Source organism: Leucoraja erinacea, chromosome 35, assembly GCF_028641065.1.
Source record: "Leucoraja erinacea ecotype New England chromosome 35, Leri_hhj_1, whole genome shotgun sequence".
Lineage (NCBI taxonomy): Eukaryota > Metazoa > Chordata > Chondrichthyes > Rajiformes > Rajidae > Leucoraja > Leucoraja erinaceus.
The window spans coordinates 3251969-3275255 of NC_073411.1; the positions used below are offsets into that span (position 1 = coordinate 3251969).

Sequence of the window (23287 nt, forward strand, 5' to 3'; positions counted from 1 at the left end):
CTACCTCCAATCCGTTGGTCTGACGACAAATCGGCCATTCGCCAACTCTCGTGTGGTGGCCCGGCGAGATTCGGGTCAGTCTGGCAAATACTGGATGAGGCAGATAAATAGGTCAATGATCAAATATCGCTGAAGGGAAAATAATTGGTAACTGTGTTTGATCTGAAATAAGTGTGAAATGATAAGTATCTGTGCCGTTTGATATTATAAAGTAAGCAGAATGGGTAATTGTGTAGATATCACGACCGAACCAAACACTGCTTTGCAAATCCTATGAGAACGACATCCTGAGAAATCGAAACACCTCAGACAACTGTCGGAGCGATTAACTACAAAATTGGGAAATGAATTGTGGCCATTGGGAGGAACTAAGGATTTAGATGTTGTTATAAAGCATCAGGAGATAATTTGGAAGAATAATAGGGGTACCACGGCAAAGGAACTTATTGCCCTGTGGAAACTGCAATTGCTGGTTTAAATCAAAGATAGTCTCCTCTTTTTTAGTTCATGTAGCAAGCTGCCTGGGGTCAGGGAGAAACAAATAGAAGGACATGTTAATAGGGAGAGTTGCAGTGATGGGGCTGGTATAAAGGCACAAATACCTGCATAAACCATTAGAGTCAACCAGTCTGCTTCTGTGCTATAAATACTATGTCGTTCTGAAAGCTTGCTCAGTCGAACGTTCTCCTGGGCTCAGCAGGGCTTGCGTGAGGAGATATCAACCGCGGTACAAAGAACAAACGTCACATTTTTTTTAGGAAAATATTTATTTATATTTATTTTACAAAATTGATGTGCGATGTGCAAGAGAGGAGGACTAAGGCTGTAGGAAGGAACTGCAGATGCTGGTTTCAACCGAAGAAATAACTTTTTCACCCAGAGAGTTGTGAATTTGTGGAATTCCCTGCCACAGAGGGCAGTGGAGGCCAAATCACTGGATGGATTTAAGAGAGAGTTAGATAGAGCTCTAGGGGCTAGTGGAATCAGGGGATATGGGGAGAAGACAGGAACGGGTTATTGATTGGGGACGATCAGCCATGATCTCAATGAATGGCGGTGCTTGGCTCGAAGGGCCGAATGGCCTCCTCCTGCACCTATTTTCTATATTTCTATGTTTCTAAGATGGACAAGAAATGCTGGAGTAATTTTGGGTCTGAAGAAGGGTCTCGACCAGAAATGTCACCCATTCACCTCTCTCCAGAGATGTTGCCTGCCCCGCTGAGTTACACACTTTGTGTCTATCTTCGGAAGAATAAAGCATGTGGCTTTGAATCGGTGATGATAAACATGGGCTTTTGTTTCCAGCATGCCATGACCTCAGTATCTTACCGGCTGCAGAATGACACTTCACTGTTGAAGACAATGGTGGATTTGCTTTACTTTCTGTTCTTGCCAACTGCACTCTCGCTGTAAACGGCCGAGAGGGTGATAAGTATCTGGGCCAAATAATAGGTGGCCGCGATCATTCCGGAGTGGTACACCGGGAAACAGAAGGCACTGACGGTGTAGGTGAAATCGGAGACCGCGAGGAGCATTCCCCCAACAGTGGCAAACAGTTTGACCCAAGACCACTGGTGGTTGAACAGTGCCCCAGCACTGGCACGCCACACCATGGTTCCAATCAAGCCGATGTAGATGTAGGCTGCCCACTGCAATGGCTGGTGCTCCCACAGGCATCTACTCAGGAACAGCAAGTAGACGGCGCCTATAGCCAGCAAGAAAACGCCTGCCAGCAGGTTCAAAGGCTTCAAACCAAACATCCAGATGTAGCAGATGTGTGAGAGTCCAAACATGGAGTCACCTGAAAGAACAACAGAATTAACAGTCTGAATTATCTGTTATTATCTAAATGGTGGCCGATTAGGAAAAGGGGAGATGCAACGAGACCTGGGTGTCATGGTACACCAGTCATTGAAAGTAGGCATGCAGGTGCAGCAGGCAGTGAAGAAAGCAAATGGTATGTTAGCATTCATTGCAAAAGGATTTGAGTATAAGGGCAGGGAGGTTCTACTGTAGTTGTACAGGGTCTTGGTGAGACCACACCTGGAGTATTGCGTACAGTTTTGGTCTCCTAATCTGAGGAAAGACATTCTTGCCATAGAGGGAGTACAGAGATGGTTCACCTGACTGATTCAGTTAGATGTGGCCCTTGTGGCTAAAGGGATCAGGGGGTATGGAGAGAAGGCAGGTATGGGATACTGAGTTGGGTGATCAGCCATGATTATATTGAATGGCGGTGCAGGCTCGAAGGGCCGAATGGCCTACTCCTGCACCTATTTTCTATGTTTCTATGTTTCTATGGAAGGAACTGCAGACGCTGGTTTAAACCGAAGATAGACACAAAATGCTGGAGTAACTCAGCGAGACAGGCAGCATCTCTGGAGAGAAGGAACGGGTGACATTCCGCATCGAGACCCTTCTTCAGCATTAACAGGTGTTTCCAAGGGAGTTTCATTGACAAATGTACCGACAAATGAACTATGTCATTCTTACTTGCAGCAGCATAACAGCAGCAGTAAATACAATACAGGAGCCGGGAGCTGCATGAAGCTGGATCACAGCAATAGAAAGACCCAAAGCGCTGGTCTCTGGAGAACATCTCTGGAGAACATGGATAGGCGACGTTTCGGGTCGGTACCCTTCTTCAGGCTCGAAGATAGACACAAAATGCTGGAGTTACTCAGCGGGACACTGCCATTCAATATGATCATGACTGATCATCTAAAATCAGTGCCCCGTTCCTGCTTTTTCCCCATATCCCTTGATTCCTTTTGCCCCAAGAGCTAAATCTACCTCTCTCTTGAAAACATCCAGTGAATTGGCCTCCACTGCCTTCTGTGGCAGAGAATTATCCAGTTATTTTCCTTATCTTAACTGCCTCACATAATTGGGCAACATTGTGGCGCAGCGGGTAGAGCTGCTGCTTCAGGGCGCCAGAGACCCGGGTTCGATCCTGACCTCAGGTGTTGTCTGTGTGGAGTTTGCATGTTCTCCCTGTGACCAGGTGGGTTTCCTCCTACTTCCTGAAGACATGGCAGGTGCATGAGACGAGCTGCCAGAGGGTGCAGTTGAGGCAGGGACTATTGCAACAGTTAACAAACATTTGGACAGGTACATGGAAGGAGAGGTTTAGATGAAAATGAGCCAAATGCAGGCAGGTGGGACTAGTGTAGATGGGGCATGTTGGCCGGTGTGGGCAAGTTGGGCCATGTGTGCAACATGTGTACGACTGAGAGACGTCTATAAACGGGTGATCGGTGGTCGGCGTGGACTCAGTGGGCCGGATGGCCTGTTTCCATGCTGTAGCTCTGAAACTAAACTAAATCACTCTTAAAATGTTCACCCTTGTGGACAATGAACAAGATGGATGTGGGTCTCTGATCAGAGGCTAAAGCCTTCCATTCTTGTTGCTATCCGGTGGGCGGCGCGACTCTTGTCAGCAGCGGCCTCTGCAGCCCGTCCGCGTTTTATTATTTTCTGTCTATGTTTTTATGTAGTTTTTGTTATTTTTTGTTGGGGTGTGTGTGTGGGGGGGGGGGGGGGGGGGGGGGGGGGGGGGGGGGGGAGGGAGGGGGGAAACTTTTTTTAAATCCCTGCACGGGGAGACCCGACCTTTTCTCGTCGGGTCTACGTTATCGTTGGGGCTGCAATGAGGAGCGGCCTCCAACAGGAAGAGACCGGGGACTCTGGTGCCGACGACTCACCTCACCGTCGTGGAGCTGGCCGAGTCCGGAGTGGGTGGAGCGGTGGAGGAGCGCTGCTGCTGCTGCTGCTGCTGCTGCTGCGGCCCGACCGGAGAGTCGGAGGCTTCAACGGCAGGTCTGTGGACGGCGGCACCGGGAGCCCGCGGGTCCCTGGAGGGAGACCGCTTTTCAGGGCTCTCGCAAGGGCGACTTCTCCCGCCCGAGTTGCGGGGTCGAAGAGCTCCTGGAGCGGGGCGTAACATCACCGTCCCGCGCGGCTTGGAATGGCCGCGGGACTCTGCGAGCGCACGCCGGGGGCTCTAACACCAAGATCCGGTGTGCGACCTTGCACCACCCGGCGTGGCTTTAATGGCCGCGGGACAATTGCCATCGCCAGCCGGGGGCTTTGACTTTGACTCTGACATCGGGGGGGGGGGGGGGGGGGAAGAGTGCAGTGGAGAGATAAGTTTATTTGGCCTTCCATCACAGCGATGTGATGGATGTTTATCTAAATTATGTTGTGTCTTGGGTCTATTTGTTTGTAATGAATGGCTGCAGAAACGGCATTTCGTTTGGACCTCAAGGGTCCAAATGACAATTAAATGTATCTTGTATCTTGTATGTTGTATCAATGTGGGTCAATGCTCGATCTATCTTCCTTGAAATTCCTGCATCATAAACTATGGCCTTACCAGTACAAAAGTGTAAATTGTCCCCAATGTGTGTAGGATAGTGTGTGGTAATGTGGGGGAGGGGATCACGGACTCGATGGGCCGAAGGGCCTGTTTCCACGCTGTGTCTCAAACTAAAACAAACTTGTGTACGTCTGCTAATGCTTTCCCCCGCTTACCGTGCAGGAGATGGAACTGCGATGAGAGGCTGCGGAGGATGTCTCCAACTGCGGAAAACAGCAGGCCGGCAAGGAGCTTTGAAGCCTTCGAGTGTGTGTGCAGATCTATCCGAAGGGTCAAAATATAGGCACAGAGGAGTAATATCGGCAAACATTTCAGGAAGGCTCTCAGCCAGACGGGACAGGAAGACTGTGACGCCAATGCAAAGTAAATGAAGACACTCAGCAGGAAAGGTGCCAACCTGGAAATCTCCTTCAGTACCTTTAGTGAGAAAAAGAATAGTTAGATTTAGAGACAATTATTTAGGGCAGTTTTATGATATTGCAATACTCAAACTTAATTGTATAAACTGTAGTTTAAGTTCCAGGATTTACCAAAGGATAACAGTGCAAAGCATTGCCGAACTTGCTTTTAATACCAGTGTTACAGCTGGTAGAACCACTGCCACAGCACCAGAGACCCGGGTTCGATCCTGACCTCAGGTGCTGTCTGCATGGAGTTTGCACGTTCTCACTGGGACCACATGGATTATATGCGGGCATCATGTTCAGCACAGACATGGTTGACCTGCGCTGTACTGTTTTATGTTCTATATAGTACCAGGAGGAGGCCATTTGGCCCTGCTAGCCATTCTATATTCAGGATGGCACAGTGGCGCAGCTGGTAGAGCCTCTGCCTCCCAGCCTCAGAGACACAGGTTCAATCCTGATGGCGGTTGCTGCCTGTGTGGAGCTTGCATGTTCTCCGTGTGACCGCGTGGGATTCCTCCGGGTGCTCCGGTTTCCTCCCACGTCGCAAACATGTGCGGGTTTGTCGGTTAATTGATCCTCTGTAAATTGCCCCCTAGTGTGTAGGGGATGGGATTACATAGAACTAGTATGAACAGGTGATCGATGGTCGGCGTGGACTCGAAGGGCCGAAGGGCCTGTTTCCATGCGGCAACTCTAAAACTGAAACCAACTTCAACATTTTTTAATCTCTTCACTGTTCTCCCCTTCAGGTTATATTGTTCTCTGACTGTGGGTCAGTTCCACATATGTAAGCCCCCCCCCCCCCCCCCCCCCCCCCCCCCCCCCCCCCCCCCCCATCCCCCCCAGCATCTTGATGTTCATATTTTGAGAGGTACACTTAGGTAGTAGGTGTTATCTTTGTGTGGTCACAGCTGGTAGACTCATAGAGTCGTACAGCATGGAGACAGGCCCTTCGGCCCAACTTGCCCATGCCGACTATGATGTCCCACCGACATTAGTCCTATCTGCCCGTGTTTGACGCATATCCCTCAAAACCTTTCCTATCCACATACCTGTCCAAATGTCCTTTAATGGTTATGTAACCTGCCTCAACCACCTCCTCTGGCAGCTTGTTCCATACACACACCACAGATCTTGATTCAGTCCACTCTCACTCTGTATGTCTCTCATTTTAAAGCAGGGGTCACTGAAAGCAATACTAGAAGACTAGCGACCTCTGCTGGTTTTACAACACTAGACAATGTATTTATTCCATGAATTGGCATTTATTGTATTTAAAACAATTACAACATGTCGTTCAGTGATTCAAATCAGGATCAAGGATCTGAGCTTATAACCTTACAGATACAAAATGGGATTTATTGGTAGGTTTCAGAACAATATGTAAAGACTTTGGTGAGAAACACAAAATGCTGGAGTAACTCAGTGGGACAGGCAGCATCGCTGGAGGGAAGGAATGGGTGACGTTTCGAGACCCTTCTTCAGACCCGAAATGTCCCCCATTCCTCTCCAGAGATGCTGCCTGTCCCGCTGAGTTACTCCAGCATTTTGTATCTATCTTCGGTATAAACCAGCATCTGCAGTTCCTTCCTACACAAGACGTTGGTGAGGCTGCATTTGGAGTATTGTGTTCAGTTTTGATCACCCCTGCTATAGGAAAAATGTCATTCAGCTGGAAAGAGCGCGGAGAAGATTTACGAAGATGTTGTCGGAACTCGTGGGCCTGAGCTATAGGGAGAGGTTCTATACTGTTCTATGTCACGGCCTGAATGGCCTTATAGTGGATGATCAGCCACGATCACAGTGAATGGCAGTGCTGGCACAAAGGGCTGAATGGCCTACTCCTGCACCGATTGTCTATTGTCTAATGAATGGAATAATCAGTAAAGTATCTGCCCAATCTGCATCCATTTTCCCCAATGTTTAGTTTAGTTTAGAGACTTACAAACCTGTACGTCTTTTGAGTGTGGGAGGCAACAGGAGCTCCTGGAGAAAACCCACGCAGGTCACGGGGAGAACGTACAAACTCCGTACAGACAGCGCTGTAGCCAGTATCGAACCAGAGTCTCTGGCGCTGTGAGGCAGCAACTCTACCGCTGCGCCACTTTGCCGCCCCCTATGTGCTGGAGACCACACTGTCAGCACCTATATTGCCGTGTGTTAAATTGGAAGATAATAATAAAGGCTAAACAGCGGGCGTAGGTGCTGTATTTTTAAACAGTTCCAGCAGGGGGCGCTTACTAACCTGGCCCAGAAGGTGGAACTAGTCACTTCCAACATAGACCACAGAGAAGAAAGCTCAACCTTTAATGCATCACACGTTCAGGACCCAGCCAGTGAGGCTGGAATGTGTAGGAAGGAACTGTAGATGCTGGTTTAAAGTGAAGATAGACACACATTTCTGGAGTGACTCATTGGGTCGGGCAGCATCTCCGTAGAATAGGAATAAGTGACATTTCAGGTCAAGACCCTTCTTCAAACTGGGAGTCTGGGGAAAGGGAAACGAGATATAGACGGTGATGTAGAGGGACATAGAATAAATGAATGAAAGATATGCAGAAAAGTAACGATGAGAAAGGGAACAGGCCATTGTTCGCTGTGGGCTGGGAGAGAACAATCGAGTCTGGGTTAAAAGGTGGTCGTAGAGTCGGAGAGAGGAGGAGGAATCACAGAGGGGGAGCAGGGGGAACACACGTCGGAGAGAGGAGGAGGAATCGCAGAGGGGGAGCAGGGAGAACACACGTCGGAGAGAGGAGGAGAATGTCTTCAAAGGAGGCAGAACTTGAGGAGATTTCACAGTGGAGCAGACGAAATGTGTAGGAAGGAGAGAAGCGTGTGAACACCACGATTTTAAAGCAGCAGGTTGGGAAGCAGAAGGATCCCCAGTGTAGAAACACATCGATGTAGATCAAAATATAGATACATTAATCTGAACGGACCCAGAATTTCTGGATGGCTAGCACCTCGTTTAAAAAAAATGTTTCACTTGTTGCTCAATTTAGTTTAGCTTAGCTTCATTTCATTTAGTTTAGTTAGGTTAGGTTAGTTTAATTTAGTTAAGCATAGTTTAATTAAGTTTAATTTAGCTTATCTTAGTTTAGTTTAGCAGTGATACAGCATGGAAGCAGGCCCTTCGGCCCACTGTCACTGGCCATCAATCTCCAGACACTAATTCTATCCCACACACCAGGGACAATTTACAGAGGCCAAGTAACCCAAACTCACACGTCATTGGAATGTAGGAGGAAACCAGAGCACCCGGAGAAAACCCACACGGTCACAGGGAGAAGATACAAACTCCATACGGACAGCACCCGTGGTCAGGATCGAACCCGGGTCTCTGGCGCTGCGAGGCAGCAACTCTACCGCTGCGCCACCGTGCCATGGTCTTGAAAAGCAGAGAGTAAAACTGATACCAGTGCAAGGTAAAGTGAACTTGAGGCTTTTGCACATCTCATTAGTGGATGATTATTCATTCAGCCTCCACAGTTGATAAATAACAAACCTGGGAAAGAGAACATCCATTCACAAAGCTACAGGATGGATACATAATAGAATTGTGTTGGAAGGAACTGCAGATGCCGGTTTACACCAAAGATAGACACAAATGCTGGAGTAACTCATCAGGCCAGGCAGAATTTCTGGAGGGAAGGAATGGGTGACGTTTCGTGTCAAGACCCTTCCTCTCGACCCGAAAGGTCACCCATTCCTTCTCTCCAGAGATGCTGCCTGTCCTGCTGAGGTACTCCAGCATTTTGTGTCTATCTTCATAGTAGAAATGTACTGAGTTCTGGTTGGTGTCATGTGCTGGTTGGCACAAGGAACTCACAAGAACATAAGGGGGCGATTAGATAGCTCTGGCAGATAATGTCAAGGAACATCCAGAGATTTTACAAACACAATAAGGGAATGAGAGTGTCTACAGACAGAATAAGGTCCCTTAGAAACCATAGCGGTCATCTCTGTGTGGAGCCAATAAGTTGGGCAAGGTTGTGAAGACTGGGGAACTTGGGGCAGTTCATGGAAGTGTCTTGAGGATAATCAGGATGACAGTCGAGGAGGTGCTGAACATCTGAAAGTGTATGAAGGTGGATTAATCTCCTGGGCAAGATCAGATATATCCAAGGACCCCTTCGATCCAGAGATGCTGCCTGTCCCGCTGAGTTACTCCAGCATTTTGTGTCGATCACATCAAGATGAGAGCAGGGAGAGGCCAAACATCCAGGAATACTGGATGTAACATTTCTCCCTAACCACTTGTCTGGTCAGAGCCAGTCTAGGATACCTGTACGATTATGATTAATGCTACACTACACGAGTACAATACGTGGTTTGCACCCAGTCAGAACCAGGTCCAGTGAAGGTCTGAAGAAATTCAGTGAATCAATGTTCACCAGTTCATACCAGTGTGTATAGTTCTGGTCGCCCCCTTACAGGAAGGTTGTGGAGGCTTTGGAAAGGGTGCAGAAGTGGTTTACCAGAATGATGGCTGGATTAGAAGACATTAGTTACAGGGAGAGGTTGGACAGACTTGTATTGTTTTATCTGGAACACCTGAGGTTGCACGGAGACCTGATAGAAGCACATCACACGATGAGAAGTGTAGATACGATAGACTGTCTGAAACTAAGTCCCAGGGTGGAAATCTCAACTCGGCACAAAAGGACACAAAGTGCTGGAGTAACTGGATGTGGAGAGGATGTTTCCACTAGTGGGAGAGTCTAGGGCCAGAGGTCACAGCCTCAGGATAAAAGAAAGTTCCCTTAGGAAGGAGATGGAGGAATTTCTTTATTCAGAGGGTGGTGAATCTGTGGAATTCATTGCCATAGAAGGCTGTGGAGGCCAAGTCAATGGTTATTTTTAAGGCAGAGTTAGATAGATTCTTGATTAGTGCGGGTGGGGAGAAGGCAGGAGAATGGGTTTAGGTGGGAGAGATAGATCAGCCATGATCAAATGGGGGAGTAGACCCGACAGGCCGAATGGCTAAATTCTGCTCCTATCGCAGAATTGGAACATAAACTCAACAGGTCAGGCAGCATCTCTGGAGAACATGGATAGGTGACGTTTCGGGTCGAGGTCCTTCGTCAAAGACTGTGGGCCTGGAATCCAGGTGAGGATTGGCGGAGTCGGTTGTCGTGGCAGGTGAGGGTGGGTGGTGGCGGTGGCAGGCACGACCTGGAAGCGAATGAGGAAGTCGTGGTGGCTTCCCCACCCTGGAAGGTTCATAACAACAAGGGAGACTGTATATGCTGGTGGTGGCGGGGACTGGGCAGGAGTCCAGCCAAAAACTAGCCGGACACAAGTGTGTGCTCTGGATGTGTTTATTCTTCTGCATACAGCTCCCTACTGCTCAGCTGACACGGGAGTTGCCCGGCCTCAAATAACAACTCAGATAACGAACTCGCACCTCGCTGCTACACTGGAGTCTTTAGCAAAAAAAAAACAAAATGCAGGAGGAACTCAGCAGGTCAGGCAGCATCCACGGAGGGAAATGGACAGTTGACAGTGCAGGTCGGGACCCTTCTACAGAGTGTTGGGTGGAGAGCTGGTAGGGAGAAGTCAGGGTGGGGGATGGGGCTGAGCTGCCAGGTGATGGATGGAGGCTGCCCCAGGCACCGAGACAACACACGTGCCCGGGGCAGCAGGTCTGGGTTACAACATGGTGGTAGAGTTGGGGAGCAGGAGGAATCACAGAGGGGGAGCAGCGAGAGAGGATGTTGCTGAACTCACGTTGGAGAGACGAGGAGAACGTCTTCAAAGTAGACACACCTTGAAGAGATTTCGCAGTGGAGCGGACAAAACGTGCAGGAAGGAACTGCAGACGTTGGTTATGCACCGAAGATGGATCTAGGTAACGAGGTTCGACACAAAAAGCTGCAGTAACTCAGCGGGTCAGGCAGCATCTCTGGAGTAAAGGACCAAGTGACGTTTCTGGTCGAGACCCTTCCTCTGGAAGTAAGGAGGGATTGATTGGCAGATGAGCGGGGGGAGGGGGGGGGGGGGGGGGGGGGGGGGGAGGAGGAATGGGGACCTGGAGGGGGGGCGCAGGAGACAGGGGGGGTGGGGCGATAGAGACGAGGGGGGAGGGGGGATGGAGATGGGGAGACGGGGATGATGGAGACAAAGGGGGAGTTGGGGACAGAGGGAGGATGGGATGGGGGTGTTGGGGACAAAGGGGGAGATGGAGACAGAGGAGATGGGTGATGGGGGTGGGTGAGGGTGATTGGGGACAGGGGAGGGGACGGGGAGGGGTGATGGGGCCGGGGTGGGGATGTTGGGGACAGAGGGGAGGGTGGAGACGGGGAGGGGTGCTGAAGACAGTTGTCTGTACTTGGGAACATTAACGTCAGTGCCACTCAGCCACAAGCAGCTAAAATTCAGCCAGGGTTCATGCCCCTGACCCCGGTTCTCCGACACTACTTCCAAGACTGAGTCACAGCAAAGGAAAAACGTTCCTGGCACCGCACTGCATTGCATTTCGCAAGAAATGAACTCTCGAAATGAATTCAAGAGAGAGAAAAATCAGAGTGAAAAGCACAGCTGGTATTCATTTGGAGAGAAGCCAGCAGAACTGGGCTAGTCCTGGCCGTGACATTATGGGTGGAGCAGGCACATAGTTTAAATACATTCCTTACTTGGAACCAATCTCTGGGCCACTTCACCCCCATCGTTGTCTGATCATCTCCTTGCACGGACAGGACCCCCCGACAAGACCAGAACTACCTGTTGATGTCTGTCAGCGTCTCGGTCCCGTATCTGCTAATGTTTGCTACAAGTTCAGGCAGGAAGCACAGAGCTCCGGGAGTCTGTCTCAGGCAACTGGGCTAACTGCGGCTCAGAGCTCACTCCCACCCTGGCCTCCAGCAAGCTTCTGTTCGTAGGATGTTTGCATTTGTGGGTGTTCCCTGTGTGGGCCTGGGGATTGGCTCGGCTTGCACAAGACAGGGCTTGTTCCAGCAGATTGGGAGCACACTGAATACTGACGTGTAAACTGAATACTGATTGCAGTGCTGTTCTGTAACGTTTTGGCGTAATTTGACGACATCACCGAATCAGAGATCACAGACAGGCATGCACACACTCACATAGAAACAAACAAGAGGGGAGTTTTAGTAATATACTACACTAATTGGGACCCATTGGGTCCCTGTCATGTGGGAGGCTTGGTCCCCCAATGCAATATTCCACCACTCACCCATAGCCCCCCAACGCAACCCGTTCCCCAACTGCGCAGGGGCGACTCGTTTCCCCCTATTCAAGTCAAGTCAAGTCAAGTCAAGTTTATTTGTCACATACACATACGAGATGTGCAGTGAAATTAAAGTGGCAATGCTCGCGGACTTTTGTGCAAAAGACAAACAAACAAACAAACAAACAACCAAACAAATTATAAACACAGTCATAACACACATATTCTTTTACATAATAAATAATGGAAGGAAAAAACGTTCAGTAGAGTTAGGCGTTTACAGTCTGAATGGCCTCTTGGAAGAAACACTCCCTCATTAAACTTTTTCTTAAATCCTTGCTACCAGGGATATTAAAAACAATGCACCCTCCCTCGTTAAACTTTAAAAAAAAAATCCTTGCTACCAGGAATATAAAAAAAGGGATTGGAACATTGTAGTTTGCAATTGCACGTGCCAGGGCTGACAGGACTCAGTGTCCTGGGATAGCAGCATTGTACCGTGCAGGGCTACAATCCTATTGTGATGTCATAGCTGTAAGTGCCAGTGCAGTGGGAATAATTTTTTTCTCAAATTGCGTTTTGTAAATTAAAAAATGTGAATACCTTGTGAAATATAACATCAATCTGAAGGAAAATTGATACAAACCACCACATGACAATTGTGAGTAAGGTGATCCAAAAATTGTAGCGCTACCATGTACCATTTTGGCATAATTTGATGACATCACCGAATCAGAGATCACAGACAGGCATGCACACACACACACACACACACACACACATAGAAACAAACAAGATGACAGTTTTGGGGCGGGCAGGTGGGACTAGTGTAGTTGGGACATGTTGGCCGGTGTGGACAAGTTGGGCCGAAGGGCCTGTTTCCATACTGCATGAATCTATGACTCTATGATTCTAGAAGTTCATAAGTTCCAGGAGAATTAGACCATTCGGCCCATTAAATCTACTCTACCATTCAATCATGGCTGATCGATCTTTCCCTCTCAACCCCATTTTCTTCTCCCCAAAACTCTTGACAGCTTTACTAATGAAGACTCAGTAAATTAGCATCTTAAAAATATCCATTGACTCCCCAGCCGTCTGTGACAATGCATTCCACAGATTCACCAGCCTGTGACATAAAGAAATTCCTCCTCGTCTTGTTTCTAAAGGAGTGCCCTTTACTTCTGAGGCTATGGCCCCTGGTCCAATACTCTCCCACAAGTTGAAACATCCTCTCCACATCCACTCTATCCAGGCCTTTCACTGTTCAATAAGTTTCAATGAGGTGCCCCTTCATCCTTCTAAACTCCAGTGAGTACAGGCCCAGTGCCATCAGCGGGTGCAGCAGCACCTATGGAGCGAAGGAAATAGGTAAAGTTTCGGGCCGAAACCCTTCTTCAGATTCATTGTGTGCTTGTATTATGTACACTACGTTATTAGATGTTCAATCCCAAACATTCCACAGTCATTATCTTGAGGGTTCTTGACACAGGGCCAGTGTCCCGACTACGGGTGCTGTCTTGATGCCCCTCAGTGTCCGAGACGACTGCCTGCCCCTGTTCCTGGGTTACATCAGTGCCCGCATGTCCCGTGAGAATGAACACGTAATGTCTGCGGGCAGCATGGGTGGTTTCCGGGACTGCTGGGCACCGCAGGGGGTTAACTGGATCCTGGATCAGGATTGTAGTTTAGTTTAGTTTAGAGATACAGCGCAGAAACAGGCCCTTCATCCCACCCAGTCCACACCAACCAGCGATTCCCCGCACACTAGCACTATCCTACACACTAGGGACAATTTACAATCTTTACCGAAGCCAATTAACCTATAAACCCGCACATCTTTGGAGTGTGGGAGGGAACTGCAGCACCTGGAGAAAACCCTTCCAGACAGCACCAGTAGTCAGGATCGAACCTGTGTCTCTGATGCTGTGAGGCAGCAACTCTACCACTGCGCCACCGTGCTGCCCTTAGTAATAATCATTTAATATTTAGTAATAAGTTAGTGGTTGTGGAAGAGGAATAGATCGGGTAGATCGGGTAGATCGGGATGGTGTTGTTAATGTTCACTTGAGCAGCTTACAACCCAGTGGTAAGAAATGTGTTTTCTAACTTCAAGTAACCCTTGCTTCCTTTCTCTCTCTCTCTCTCTCTCTCTGTCCCTCCACCACCATAGGTCGCCAACTAGTTTCATTGTCCTTTTGCTTAATGTCACTGATTTTATGCCTCATTGTCACCTTCGCCTCAGCTCACAATGAACTGTTCTACATTTCCTCACAGATAGACACAAAAAGCCGGAGTAACTCAGAGGGACAGGCAGCATCTCTGGAGAGAAGGAATGGGTGGCGTTTCGGATCGAGACCCTTCTTCAGACCCGTCTCGATCCAAAACGTCACCCATTCCTTCTCACCAGAGATGCTGCCTGTCCCGCTGACATTTTGTGTTTACCTGGGGTGTTACTAAAGGTTATCTAAAATTCAATAGTTCATAGCATTGGACAGTAATGCCCCTGTCCCACTTAGGAAACCTGAACGGAAACCTCTGGAGACTTTGCGCCCCACCCAAGGTTTCCGTGAGGTTCCCGGAGGTTTTTGTCAGTCTCCCTACCTGCTTCCACTACCTGCAACCTCTGGCAACCACCTGCAACCTCCGGGAACCGCACGGAAACCTTGGGTGGGGCGCAAAGTCTCCAGAGGTTTCTGTTCAAGTGTCCTAAGTGGGACAGGGGTTTAAGTTACCCAAGTTGAATACGAGGTGCAATTCCTCCGTTTTGCTTATTTCCGACCAGCCAGCTTGCTAAGTTTCTCTCCCTAAACTGCTGATGTTTACTGTGGGTGTGTCTTCACCAACAAGAAGTACTTCATCTTGTGTGTCCCTTCCCCATTTTGTAAAAGTACACCTAAACTTATGCAGGCCCCAAGATCACTTCACAGAGGGCTTCACAGTCAGACCCAAGACCTTTCCAGGCTACTTGTTCCCCATGTTGGGGGAGTCCAGAACCAGAGGTCACAGTTTAAGAATAAGGGGTAGGCCATTTAGGACTGAGATGAGGAAAAACCTCTTCACCCAGAGTGTTGTGAATCTGTGGAATTCTCTGCCACAGAAGACAGTGGAGGCCAATTCACTGGATGTTTTCAAGAGAGAGTTAGATTTAGCTCTTAGAGTGAACGGAATCAAGGGATATGGGGAGAAAGCAGGAACGGGGGCACTGATTCTGGATGATCAGCCATGATCATATTGAATGGCGGTGCTGGCCCGAAGGACAGAATGGCCTACTCCTGTACCTAATTGCTATGTTTCTATGTTTTTACTTCAAGAGTGTTGTATTGTCATATGTCCCAGCTAGAACAATGGGATTCTTACCTGTAGCAGCACAACAGAACATGTAAACATAGTACACTGTAAACAATGCCATACATGAGGAAAAACATGCTCATGTTTAGCAGAATTGTCCTGTTTAGTTCTGCTTAAAGCAGCCTATATTAATGTGCCTTCAAAACCACAGCCTTTTATTTGAACCATTTTCATGCTGATCAATAAATGTCCATTCCAACAATTCCTCGGTGAGATTGAAAAGAGGGGCCTGATCCCTTTATTGTCGTTACTTTTTTACACATCTTTCTTTCATTTGTTCCATATCTCTCCGCATCACCATCTGTATCTCTCGTTTCCCTTTCCCCTGGCTCTCAGTCTGAAGAAGTCACCTAGCCATGTTCTCCAGAGATGCCGCCTGACCCGCTGAGTTACACTTCATATCCGTTTTTATCTAACAAAAGACTTCTTCAATTAAACTATCACAACTGCCTCCACCGCCAACCCCAGGCACCGGCTGCTCTAAGAAGGTCTCGACCCGAAACGTCACCTACTCAATAGACAATAGACGATAGACAATAGGTGCAGGAGTAGGCCATTGGGCCCTTCGAGCCAGCACCGCCATTCATTGTGATCATGGCTGATCATCCTCAATCAGTACCCCGTTCCTGCCTTCTCCCCATATCCCTTGAATCCGCTATCTTTATCTAACTCTCTCTTGAAAACATCCAGAGAACCGGCCTCCACCACCCTCTGAGGCAGAGAATTCTCACTTCACCTTCTCTCTGGAGATGACGCCTGTCCCGTTGAGTTACTCCAGCATTTTTGTGTCGATCTTCAGTAAAAATTAATATTGAAGTTTAGAAGGACTTACTGTTAGCACGGTCGATTGCATTGTAGGCCCACTTGTACTTTCTCTGCTTGTCCACCAGCTTGTTTTATGCACTTCTTCACTGTGTTTCATTAGTCAAATTAAAACAAGATTGACTGGTCTTTCCTCTGCTGAATGGAATGTCGATCCACCCAACAGGTTAACGCTTCAACCTCCCTGCAGCTGTAGGCGTGTGATAGACTCACTCGTCAATTTGCTAAGTCCAGACTTGTAGATGGCCGTCCAGTTACTGAGAAGGTTTACTGAGCAGAAAGTTTTTGAACTGTTCGTTATCGGGCTGGTGACTAACTCTTAATTTGTAGGCGTGATACAGTCTACAGGTTCCTGAGTGGTCAAAGGACATTAAATACCAAAGCAACATGGTGCATTTGTTCAGCACTGTAATCTCAGTTGAACATTTATTTACCAAAAAATGATAAGGCTCCTGTTACATAATGCAGGGCTGGATAAGGATATCTCACAGACCCAGTGGTGGTGGTGGTGGTGTACAATGGGCTTTAGAGCAGAGGTTTAAAATCCAAACACCAGGGTAGTGTAGCAATAGAGCTACTGCCTCACAGCACCAGAGACCAGGGTGTTTCTCTGTACAGAGTTTGTACGTTCTCCCCGTGACCTGCTTGGGTCTTCTCTAAGATCGTCGGTTTCCTCCCACACTCCAAAGACTTACGGGTTTGTAGGTTAATTGACTTGGTATAAATGTAAATTGTCCCAAGTGTGTGTAGGATAGTGTTAGTGTGTGAGGATCGCTGGTCGGTGTGGACTTGGCGGGCCGAAGGGCCTGTTTCCGTGCTGTATCTCTAAACTAAACTAAACTAAACTAAACAAAACTAAACCATGTTGGAAAACAGACTGCAGACAGCATCTATGGTCCTTCGCTCCATAGATGCTGAGTTTCTCCAGCATTTTTGTCTACCTTCGATTTTTCCAGCATCTGCAGTTTTTTTAAATCGTTAGCGAAAATCAAAGTGCTGGAGGAACTCAACGGGTCAGGCATCACCTGTGGAGGGGAAGGTACAGGTGATGTTTCGGGTCGGGACCACTTCTTCAGAGCGGAAACAGGCCCTTCGGCCCACCGAGTCCTCATGCACCAGTGATCCCCGCACATTAACACTATCCCACACACACTGGGGACAATTTACACTCACAACAAGCCAATTAACCTACAAAACTGTACTTCTTTGGAGTGTGGGAGGAAACCAAAGATATCGGAGAAAACCCATGCAGGTCGCAGGGAGAACATACAAACTCCGTGCAGGCAGCACCCATAGTCAGGATTGAACCTTGGTCTCCGGCACTGCAAGGCAACAACTCTACCATTGCGCCACTGTGCCACAATGTCAGAGAATAACGTGTTGGAGGAGAAAACATAGATAATAGAAAATATAGAAAATTAGGTGCAGGATAAGGCCATTCGGCCCTTCGAGGCAGCTGCCATTCAATATGATCAAGTCTGATCATCTAAAATCAATGCCCCGTTTCTGCTTTTTCCTCATATCCTTTGATTTAAAGGAATCAAAGAACTAAGAGCTAAATCTAAGTCTCTCTTGAAAACATCCAGTGAATTGGCCTCCACTGCCTTCTGTGGCAGAGAATTCCACAGATTCACAACTCTCTGGGTGAAGAGGTTTTTCCTCATCTCAGTCCTTAATGGCCTACCCCTTATTCTTAAATTGTGACCACTGGTTCTGGACTCCCCCAACATCGGGAACATTTTTCCTGCATCTATCCTGTCCAATCCTTTAAAAATCTTTTTGTTTCTATAAGATCTCCTCTCATCCTTCTAAATTCCAGTGAATACCAATCCAGTCGACCCATTTTTTCATCATATGTCAGTCCCGCCATCCCGAGAATTAATCTGGTGAACCTACGCTGCACTCACTCAATAGCAATAATGTCCTTCCTCAAATTAGGAGACCAAAATTGAACACAATACTCCAGTTGCGGTCTCACTAGGGCCCTGTACAACTGCAGTAGGACCTCCTTGCTCCTAAACTCAAATCCTCTCGCAATGAAGGCCAACATGCCATTAGCTTTCTTCACTGCCTGCTATACCTGCATGCTTACTTTCAGTGACTGATGTACAAGCATACCCAGGTCTCATTGCACCTCCCCTTTTCTTAATCTGACACTATTCAGATAATAATCTGCCTTCCTGTTCTAGCCACCAAAGTGGATAAACTCACATTTATCCACATTATACTGCATTGGCCATGCATCTGCCCACTCACCCAACCTATCCAGTCACCCTGCAGCATCATAGCATCCTCATCACAGCTCACACTGCCACCCAGCTTTGTGTCATCTGCAAACTTGGAGATGTCACATTTAATTCCCTCATCTAAATCATGAATATATATTGTAAATAACTGGGGTCCCAGCACCGAGCCTTGCGGCACCACACAAGGCTAGTCACTAGGCTGCTGGGATGAAGGGTGAGGACCAGGGGAACTCGATCCTTGTCCAGTCTGGGGGGGATGGGAGCACGAGGGCAGAACTGCGGGACATAGAGGAGACGCAGGTGATGACCACCTACAGCCACAGGTGGGGGATTGGCGGAGGGGGGAACCACAATCCCCAATGAAAGAAGCCATGTCATGGTCCTAGAGTGGGTCGGCTGGACACCTTTGTGGCTTTGTTCTCTTGGTATCCTTGATTACATGGATGGTGGCCCACCACTGTGGTTCCATGGGCTCTAAGGTGACCCCTTAACCCAACGTAGGCACTTCAGGCTCTACCACCGATTGTACTGGAGGGGCCTGAGGGGTGGGAGGCAGGGGAGGGATGGGGAGGGAGGTGTGGGGACAGTTTGTAAGATGGTCCACTCCTTGTTCAGGTGATGCTGGCCTTCTATGTCCTGGAATCTTGGGCAAAAGCACAAAGTGCTGGAGGAACTCAGTGGGTCAGCCAGGCAGTGTCTGTGCAGAGACAACCTGTGATGTTTGGGTGCAGAGGCTAGTGGGGTGGAAGGTGACGACCAGGGGGAATCCATCCTTGCTCCGTGTGGATGGCGGGAGAGTGTGAGCAGAACTGTAGGACACAGAGAATGAGGGATGCATCCACAACCCCCGGGCTGAAACCGTGTCTACATCTTGGATGTCCTGGAGTGGCAAGCCTCCTGGGAAGCAATCAGTCTGGAGAAGGGTCCCGACCAGGAATATCGTCTGTCCATTTCCCAACCCCGCACAGTGGCGCAGCGGGTAGAGCTGCTGCCTCACAACGCCGGACACCCGGATACTATCCTGACCTCGGGTGCTGTCTGTGTGGAGTTTCCTCGTTCTCCTTGTGACCACGTGGGCTTCCTCTGGGTGTTCCGGTTTCCCACGGACGTGCAGGTTTGTAGGTTAATCTGCCTCTGTAAATCTCTTAGGGTGGTACGGTGGGGCAGTGGTAGAGTTGCTGCCTTACAGCGCCACACACCCGAATCTCTCCAATTATTATTCATCCCTGCAATGGATTCCGGCTTTTCCCATTCCCGTTTCCACATATTCCCGTTTCCCTCGTATGAGGCTTATTCACTCTCCCACCTCCCCTTTCCTCCCATGCGACACGGTCACTAGTGGTTCTCTGTGCAGTCAGTACCCGTCTATACAGTAAACCCTCGTTATAACCGACCATTGGGAAGGGAATGGTGTCCATTATTGCCGATTGTCCGCTATATCCATGTAAGGGATTCACTCCAAACACCTAGTGGTCACTCCGTGAAACAAGGAGGTGTTTTCAAATACAAATTTCTTATTTAACAGCTAAAAATGTATCTTTGTTACCGCAGGCTAAAAATCCTAAAGGCTGTTTGTTACATTGTTTAATAGAGTTAAGTGTCGAACGAGGGGAGTGCTTGTCAATTTCAATGCCTTGCCAATTTCAACGCCTTGCCTGGACTGATGGAATACCAGTCTGGAGCCGTGGAGCTAGCGCTGCTTCTCCGTGCTGGCTGTAAGCCTGGGCCATGTTTCCCTTAAGTCCAGGCAGGGCTGTAGGTTAACCCGGTGGGAGAGGCAGAGTTGAGCTGGGTTTAGTGCTGCTTCTCTGCGCTGGCTGTGGGCCTGGGGGCACCGCGCCCATCTGACTCCCGACGTCTGTGGCCACCCCCGGGCGTGGAGGGGGCGAGGATGGTCTAGTGGCGGTTCGGCAGCGATTGCCGCGCCGGAGAGCTGGCCGGGATCGATCCTGGCTGCGGGTGAGGCGCAGGTCTATGTCCAGAGTTGCCGTTGTGACCTGGGCACGTCTCCCTCCTCCAATCACCGCACTCAATCATCATGTCCCGCCCTCATCGCCTGCTGACCGACGTCTCTCTCGTCCAATCGACGCCCTCGATCATCAGTCCCACCCCCAGTCTTGCGGAAAGCGGAGATTTCACCGGGTTTTAAAATCCGGATTACAAATAATTGTGGGGGGGGGGGGGGGGGGGGGGGGGGCGTCCCCACCTCTCAAAACAAATACCTGCCCCCGGGATTTCCGCCACTGTGACTGTGAGGCAGACCAGAGCTCCTTGTGATGCTCAGAAACAGGTCGCCTACTTGGATGGAACGAAAGCCAGTGGGTCGAAACTTTAGATCAGTCTGAACATTGAAAAGTGATTACAGCATTACCCATGGACCAACAACACACTATGAACCTACACAGTTGCAACCTTTTTCCCGGGATGGAAATGCCAATGGCTAGAGGGCATAGCATTAAGATGAGAGGGTCTAAGTTTAAAGGATATGGGCGGGCATGTTGTTTTACATAGAAGGTGGTGGGTGCCTGGAATGGGCTGCCAGGATAGTAGTGAAGGCAGACACAATAGTGGCTTTTAAGAGGCTTTTAGATAGTCAGGGAATGGAGGGATATGGATCACATGCAGGCAGAGATTAGTTTATCTTGGTATCAAGGTCAGCATGGACATAGTGGGCTGAAGGGCCTGCTCCTGTGCTGTTCTATGTTCTATGCTCTATGATGTTACCGGCAGCTGATAGTCTGAATGGATCAACCGAATGGCCACGAAGAACACTCAGATTCAATGTTTTCACCAAGTGTGAAGCTTTATTTAGCACAGTTCAATTGTAATGAAAGGTATTTACAATCTGCGACCAATGTATATAAAACATAGACTTTACACCAAGTTTCCTGGGGGGGGGGGGGGGGGGGGGGGGGGGGGGGGGGGGGGGGGGGGGGGGGGGGGGGGGGGGGTGGGGGGGGGGGGTGGGGGGTGGGTGGGGGGGGGGGGGGGGGGGGGGGGGGGGGGGGTAATCAGAGATAGATTTGAGGTTCACCAGGAAAAGATCAGAACAACACACAACAGGTCCGAGACTGAATGTTCTCCAGTCTCGTTATCCAAAGAATAAAATGGTCACAGTAGCAATGCCCAGGATTTATTGCTCTCCACTATTAGAGCATCTAGAACCACTCACAATATTCATTTATGCCCCATTATCAATTATGTATCTTCTGATGCCAGTATTTGGCGTTCTGATAACAATGAGGAAAAATACAGCTTTTCTAACTATCTCAGAAAACAAAGTTCAAACAGAACAAATCATAGAATAGGGAGAAAGTGTGCACAAATTGGACCTTTATTGATTTGACAGAGCAGCTTGCTACATCAGACCAGGCTGCACAGAGGCGCAGCGGTAGAGTTGCTACCTCACAGCGCCAGAGATGATTACAGGTGCTGTCTGTACTGAGCCTGCACGTTCTCCCCGTGACCTCGTGGGTTTTCTCCAGGAGCTCTGGTCTCCTCCCACATTCAAATGTGCAGCTTTGTAGGTTAATTAGTTTCATACATTGTCCCTATTGTGTAGGATAGAACGAGTGTACAGGTGATTGCTGGTCGGTGGGGACTTAGTGGGCCGAAGGGCCTGTTTCCACGCTGTATCTCTGAACGTAACAAAACTAAGATTGACACAAAAATGCTGGAGTAACTCAGCGGGACAGGCAGCATCTCCAGAGAGAAGGAATGGCTGACGTTTCGGGTTGAGACCCTTCTTCAGACTGATCATTTCTTCTCTCCAGAGATGGTGTCTGTCCCGCTGAGTTACTCCAGCTTTTTGTGTCTATCTTCGAATAAACCAGCATCTGCAGTTCTTTCCTAAACTAAACTAAACAAAACTAAATTAAACTAAACTAAATAATTGTAGGGCAGCAAGCAATCCTGTGTGGTAAAGAATACAAGAACATCCTGGGATGTCAGGACTTTCATATGAAGAAAGACTGGATAGACTCGGTTTGTACTCGCTAGAATTTAGAAGATTGAGGGCGGATCTTATAGAAACTTACAAAATTCTTAAGGGGTTGGACAGGCTAGATGCAGGAAGATTATTCCCGATGTTGGGGAAGTCCAGAACAAGGGGTCACAGTTTAAGGATAAGGGGGAAATCTTTTAGGACCGAGATGAGAAAAACATTTTTTACACAGAGAGTGGTGAATCTGTGGAATTCTCTGCCACAGAATGTAGTTGAGGCCAGTTCATTGGCTATATTTAAGTACCGTACGCCGTGCTGGTCACCGCACTACAGAGCGGATGTGATGAAGCGAGAGAGAATGCAGGAACGACTGATAAAGATGTTGCCTGGATTGGAGGGTTTGAGTGAAATGGAGAGTTGGATCATGGGCTGGGTCCGTTTTCGCTGGTGAATAGGAGGCTGAGAGATGGCAGGATAAAGGTCTATACAACTAGGGGAGGCACATATAGTGTAGACAGGCAAAACCATGTTCCCCATGGTTGGGGCCTGTAAAACGAGAGGGCGTATGTCTAAGGTGGGAGGGAGAAGGTTGAAGGGGGATCTGAGATGCGGCTTTTCCATAGGAAATGCTGGTATCCAGAATGAGCTGCCAGAGAAGGTGGTGGAGGTAGGAACAGTGAGAACAGTGAGGACAGGACAGATAGTTGATTGAGCTGGGTAGAGAGGGAATTAATGCTGGCATGGGATTAGTAAAGATAGGCACGACGCCACCCCTGATAGATGGGCTGAAGGGCCTGTTCCTATGCTGTACAACTGAACGACTATAACACAGAACAAAAGTGTTGTGAGGTGGTGCCAGCAGATAATGCACGGGAGATTTGCATTTATACAGTAAAACCTCGTTGTTTACGGACCCTTTCCATTATCAACATTACTTTTTTGCAGATCTTT

The 23287-nt window shown here is 48.6% G+C and overlaps 1 protein-coding gene across 2 annotated transcripts; it reads right to left on the reverse strand.

The window, feature by feature from the left end:
• Nucleotides 1–748: 748 nt before the first annotated feature.
• LOC129713191 (lysoplasmalogenase-like protein TMEM86A) lies at nt 749–16403 on the reverse strand. Of its 2 annotated transcripts, none has more exons than XM_055662042.1 (3): nt 16158–16403; nt 4534–4795; nt 749–1801 (listed from the first exon to the last, which is right to left on the reverse strand). In XM_055662042.1, exons 1-3 carry the CDS (start codon nt 16245–16247, stop codon nt 1377–1379), a joined length of 777 nt encoding a protein of 258 aa, XP_055518017.1. In that variant the 5' UTR covers nt 16248–16403; the 3' UTR covers nt 749–1376. The 2 variants fall into 2 exon arrangements, with proteins under 2 accessions (XP_055518017.1, XP_055518018.1); XM_055662043.1 differs by lacking the exon at nt 16158–16403 and adding an exon at nt 11421–11667.
• Nucleotides 16404–23287: the final 6884 nt, after the last annotated feature.

Excerpts from the sequence above, each read along its gene's own strand:
- LOC129713191 (XM_055662042.1), bottom strand. The coding sequence starts at position 16,247 with ATGAAACACAGTGAAGAAGTGCATAAAACAAGCTGGTGGACAAGCAGA. Across the intron at positions 4,796-16,157 it reads TGCAATCGACCGTGCTAACA|GTACTGAAGGAGATTTCCAG; the intron begins GTAAGTCCTTCT and ends TTCTCACTAAAG. Across the intron at positions 1,802-4,533 it reads GCAGTTCCATCTCCTGCACG|GTGACTCCATGTTTGGACTC; the intron begins GTAAGCGGGGGA and ends TTGTTCTTTCAG.